The sequence below is a fragment of the Panthera uncia genome (assembly GCF_023721935.1).
Source record: "Panthera uncia isolate 11264 chromosome A1 unlocalized genomic scaffold, Puncia_PCG_1.0 HiC_scaffold_17, whole genome shotgun sequence".
Classification (NCBI taxonomy): Eukaryota; Metazoa; Chordata; class Mammalia; order Carnivora; family Felidae; genus Panthera; species Panthera uncia.
Genome location: NW_026057577.1, coordinates 11,001,343 through 11,007,342, shown reverse-complemented (window position 1 = coordinate 11,007,342; position 6,000 = coordinate 11,001,343). Strand labels below are relative to the sequence as shown.

The 6,000-nt window shown below is 35.7% G+C and overlaps 1 protein-coding gene across 1 annotated transcript in view; it reads right to left on the bottom strand.

The window, feature by feature from the left end:
• Positions 1 to 2,096: 2,096 nt before the first annotated feature.
• The window catches only part of AP3S1 (adaptor related protein complex 3 subunit sigma 1), a 73,317-nt gene continuing 69,413 nt past the window's right edge, over positions 2,097 to 6,000 (bottom strand). Inside the window, exon 6 of the mRNA XM_049649057.1 lies at positions 2,097 to 2,816. Within this exon, the coding sequence (XP_049505014.1) occupies positions 2,688 to 2,816 (129 nt within the window). The 3' untranslated portion in view covers positions 2,097 to 2,687. The remainder of the gene's footprint in view (positions 2,817 to 6,000) is intronic.

Sequence of the window (6,000 nt, the reverse complement as noted above, 5' to 3'; positions counted from 1 at the left end):
CACTCTGCCTCTCTCTCTCTCTCAAAAAAAAAAGATAAAAAAAAAAGTACATAAACACATGCACACACAAACAAACACACTCATTCTCTTTTTCTTAGATAATTGGTAGCCTACTGTGATGGCTGGCTGGGCCACAGGGGTACCCAGACATTTGCTTAAACATTGAGGATGTTTCTGAGGGTTTTTGCATGAAATTAACATTAAAATCACTACACTGAGTGAAGCAGACAGCTCTCCCTAATGAGGGTGGGCCTCACCCAATCAGTCAAAGACATGAATTAAGTAAAAAGGCTGACCCTCATCCAAGTATGAGAAAATTTCTCCTGTCTGTCTTCAAACTGGGACATTGGCTTTTTCCTGCCTTCAGAATTGAACTGAGTTTTATAATAAATCTCTTACGTTATTTAAAAAATATCACCAACACCATGACTTTATTTAAGTAAAGAGATTTAGTACAAAGGATTAGCCCACGTGATTATGAAGGCTGGCAAGTCCCAAGAGCTACAGAGTGAGTCAGCAATCTGGAGACCTAAGAGAGCCGAAGGTGAAGTTCCAGTCCGAATCTGAATGCCCGAGAACCAGGAGGGCCAATGCTGTAATTCTGGTCTGAAGGCTTGCAGACTTGAGACCCAGGATAAGCTGATGTTTCAGTTTGTCTGAAGGCAGGAGAAAGCTGAGATTCCAATTTGAAAGCAGTCAGGTAGAAGGAAATCTCTCTTATTTGGATGAGAATGAGCCCTTTTATTCTACTCAGACCTTCAACTGATTGGGTAAGGCCCACCCACATTTGGAAGGCCAAATCTGCTTTACTCAGCCTACTGATTCAAATGTTAAACTCATTATACAGGGAGTCTCCAACTTACAATGGTGCAAACTTAACAACTGTTTGACTTCATGATGGTGCAAAAGCAATATGCATGCAGTAGAAACTGTACTTCACATTTTGAATATTTACCTTTCCCCAGGCTAGGGATATGCGGCACAAAACTCTCTCCTGATGCTGGGCGGCTCCAGTCAGCCACGCAATCACAAAGGTAAACAAGCAAAAAAACACCCATATGACAGTTGTTTTTCACACTCAATACAGTATCAATAAGCTACACAAGACATCCAACCGTTTATTATAAAATTAGCCTCGTGTCAGCTGGTTTTGCCCAACTGTTGACTAATATGTTTTTCCATCTTGCTTTTCTCACTTAACAGTATATTCTAGGGATCAATTTGCAGCAACGTTACAGATGGTTCTCATTTTGACAGTTCTGTCAAAAAAAAAAAATGACTTTTCTTACATCCCAGAGCTCGTGGGGTAAAATTCACACGTGCCACAAATCTAAGGAAATGTGTCGAAGAGAACATCTGAGAAGGACTAGAATTGTAAAAATCACGAAAACAAAAAACAAGAAAAACAAACTTCGGCCTAACTGGAAGAGGAACCCAATTCACGGTCCAGAAGAGAAGAGCAAATAAGAAAGTGTGGACCAATAGTGAGAAATCAGAACATGAGTGATGAAACTTAAGAAAACAATGAGCTTAGGGTGCCTGGGTGGCTCAGTCGGTTGAGCGTCCGACTTCGGCTCAGGTCATGATCTCACGGTCTGTGAGTTTGAGCCCTGCCTCGGGCTCTGGGCTCTGTGCTGACAGCTGGGACCCTGGAGGCTGCTTTGGATTCTGTGTCTCCCTCTCTCTCTGCCCCTCCCCGGCTCGTGCTCTGTCTCTCTCGCTCTCAAAAATGAATAAACATAAAAAAAAAAAAAAAAAAAGAAAGAAAGAAAACAGCTTGACTTTGGGGTACATCAGTCAAGTGGAGCCCCGCAGGGGTTTGTGTTCAAAAGCAATGAGGTATTTGCCACAACCGTTTTTTGTCATCTGAGCAAGAAGGGAGAAGGGACCGGATGAAAGACTTAAACCTACCTGTATAAAACAAGATGTTGCAATTTCTCAGTACGGATTTTAGAAAAAAATCTGTCATCTCCCACCCCAGTTCTCTACACAGTGTGTGACCTCATACACTTGGCTTCTGAAATAATGGAGTTTTAGAAGGATTTCACCAGTTTTTGAATATTTATTCAATTAAATAAATCAACATCAACAGCTGCTTAACAGTGATAAAATATACTTTTATTTACTTTGTTGAGTCAGAGGGTCGTAAAAAAATTATTGCTAAAGTAGATATCAGGCAAACAGAAAGGTGCTTTAGAAGTCCAGTTACCTTGGAGTTTATTTAAACTAAGAGAAAAAGATCATAATGTTTTCATGCAATACATACTTGGTTCTTTAAATAACAAGTGTGACAAATAACAGAAAGAACTATGGAATGCTGCACTTGTGATCCATACAAAACACCAAAAGTTTGGATTGTACACAGTTGAAAGAAATGTCTCACACACCTTCTGAAATACTGTAGTAGCCAATACATAGAGGCATGCCTTAGGTGGGCACGGGAATGCAGTTTAGAAAAGAAAGTGAAGTATCACACTGGAACTACCCCATTTCTTCAAAATCACTGAGCAGGAAAAGCAACATTGAACTTCCGTACGGGTTTTACGCAACTTCTCTACAGTACCTTGACTTCAATCCAAGAGCAAAACTTAAGACTCTCCTCCTCTATTTTTGGTAAACAACTGCATGGTAAACTTAGATGACTTTTCCCCCTGGATTTTACCTGGGAGTGGCCTTTTTAACTTTTTTTATTTAAAAGAGGGCAGGTTTGGCACTTTTATACTGATGTCACCAATGTTAATATTTCTTGGGATCTCAGGAAGATTCATATTCTTTACAGCTGATACAGCACGGGCTGGAGCTCCCGCTAAGCCAGCCTGTATACAGAAGCAAATAAAAGAAAAAGAAAATGTACAACTCAGGTGTAGCTCATCAAAAAACACTAAAAATGGAGGACAATGATAAAAGATTTTCATATAACAAGCTTAGAGACCAGATGGTAGTTGGAATTGGTATGGGATGGTTACTTTGAAATTCTAATCTATAAAGAGAAAACAGTTGACACATTAAAAAGTACAGCGAATACATGCAATGGTAACAACGGAAAGATTTACATACAAGTTAACCTGTGCTTAGATACCACATACAATATGCAGATGACAAAAACTACATCTTCACCTATATCCTGACTTACTGACTTATAATAGAAGCATGAGGCATATTTTACATTAGTTCCTTTTTAAACATCTCTTGCAACAACATGATGGATTTGGGTTTGTTTTTTGTTGTTGTTGTTGTTATTGTTTTTTGTTTTCTTTTTGCTTTTGAAATAGCATTTATTATCAAACTGTGCTATGAAATAAAAACTGAAAGTAATAGATCATGCTTGCTTAGTTTCTTTACTTAGAGCCAACTCCTTAAAACATTTCAAAATGACAAATTTTTTTAAAAAAAATTCTTGTAATTGTGGAGGCTCTTCTAAACTTTTCTAGGAAAGTTCTAAAACATTGAAAAAAAATCAGGCTTTTCAAGTAAAGCCTCAGTCTAAAGAGAACAGTTCTGCCTGCAAATGAAACTGCAACAAAGAGGATCTTTCCAACCCTTCGATGCATTAGAGACAATATAATGATTAAAAATACTTTGTCATATAAAGTAGATTCAATGACATATGTTCAGTTTACAATATACAAATTTAGAGACAGAACAGCATAAATACAAAAGGCAGTATTTCTATAAATAACTGAATTTTAAAGCTTCTCGTAGCATTAGTGTACGATATTTGGCTTTATTCTTAATAGGGAAATTTATAATCTGTGAAATAATTTTGAAAGAAAATATGCTTAAAATTTAAAAGAAAAATGCAACTGTATCATCTTTCTCAAATAGCTACAAGAGTCTTCATACTTTTGGGATTTAAAAATATTTAGATTTCATCCATTTTTATTCAGGTGATATAAGAAAGCCAACAAACACGTCTGAATTCAGTGGCACACATCATCTTGCACAAAAGCAGACAATTAGGTAACAGAAACAAATCTTCCACTTTGCTTCAATTACACATATGAGACAATGTCTGTGTAATTAGAAACACTAGTTTTAAGTCCCTTTTTGAACTTTTAGGTCTTTTTCTCATATGTAATCCTACCTCTTTTGTTAATTAAAATAAGAGTAATAATAAAGCTGTTACCTGAGAAAAATCTTGACTGATACAAAATAGGCCAGTGTAAACTATTTGCTGAATAAAGGATACAAACATTGTTAAGCAATGAAATAAAAGCCATGGACTATCAAGTCAGAATTGGAAATAATAGAAAAATCAGTAAAATAATATTAATAATAGCTATGGTCCACACAGGCAATGATAAGGGTGATAGGGTGATATAAATGAAACACTCCATATCCAATTAAAAATGAATAGGGCTGGAGTATTCAATTTTTGTAAGTGAATAGAGGTTAGTTGTTTTTCATTGACCTCTACATTTATACCTACCTGAAGCAATGCAGTTAATTTGTGTACCCCCAAAAGATGTTGGAGATATGAATAAATATTGCGTATTCATTCAAAAGGGTCTTTAACCTGATTATCTCAAGTTCAACGTCTAGCTACCAAAATTTAGAATGGTTTAGGACCAAAGAAGGATCCATCTTATGGCTCTCTTCCTTTCACCCAAAATCTGTTCGTCTGCCAAGGAACAAAAATTATTTTACAGAATTACAGCCATCCTGGAGCTCGTATCTTTCTAATTAAAAACCACGTGCCACCATTTTTACTTGGATGTGTCTATACAGGGTACAAATGATGAGTAGATTATGAAAAAGTATTGATAAGATATTTGAATACAAGTATTTTAAAAGGCAGGAATTATTAGAGGACTTTATTACTGAGACAGAGAGAGAAAGTAGGTATGTGTGTGTGTTTTACTGGATGCTATGGTTTTAACTTTTACAAAGAGTGAAAATAATTTTTTTCAGTATTAAATGTCATTGCCAGAAAGCCTTCTTTTCCATACCACCCTGTACCATAAACAGCTCTAGACTGAACCTGAGCAAAGAAAATGAGAATAAAAATGCGTCCTGTTAAATTTCTTTAGATTAAGTCGTTTCTTTGTGACCAAAGATGGTGTTGACTGTTAGCTGCTAATGAGAATACATAAAGTCAATATAGCAATTGATTTAAATAGCATATATGTGCCAAGTTCTTATTATGTAAAACCAAAAGAAGTTTCTAAGTACAACAAACTACAATTCCTCTAAACATAAGCAGCAAGCCGTAGACATGCAAAGGATGGTAACTATTCAGAACACGCAAATGAATTAAGAGAATCAAATTATTTCTCAAGCATGTTCAACACTTTTGTGTAGTACGTCATGAATTTAAATGGCAGGAAATAATCAAAAAAACCTGTAATGTGTACTTTAATTAAGTTTTAATTAAACTAACATTTTAAGAAATCAGATTCTGCAGAATATAAAATATAAGAAAAACGTAAGTAGGACTGCTGATCAGTAAATAGATGCTTAAATGGGCTTTCAATATCTCCATACAAAAATGAAGGGCTTTAAAAAAAAAAAAAAAAGACTATTCAGGCGGTCAATACCAGAAGTGCTGTAAAACAAATTTCTTTTTTCAGACTTCCATGACAGTGAAGTCTGAAACATTTTTATTAAAGAAAAAAATATAAATGAGGTAATTTGCCATCAGGAGATTAGTTTGCCAACAGAGAGGTATAAAGTAAATTTTATCTTAGTTAAGATTATTTTTCCTTCAGTAACATACATTCAAAGCAACAAGATAATGTGTACTAGTTTGGGTTTTTTTGGACACTAAAATTTACAGAAATTAGGCTTACCTGACTTGTTAGTAGTGTGTACAATGTAAAATGTAAAATTAAGATACTCTGACAGCACAACATAGCCCTCTTAAAGATCTGAGATTACGCAGCTGACACAAAGCAGAAATAAAAAGAATGAAACCCTACTGGAGAAATAACTTGTTTCTGTCTATGTTATTGTACTCGAGCACCACCATGGCAGGCCGACTGCAGCGACTCCACTAACGAA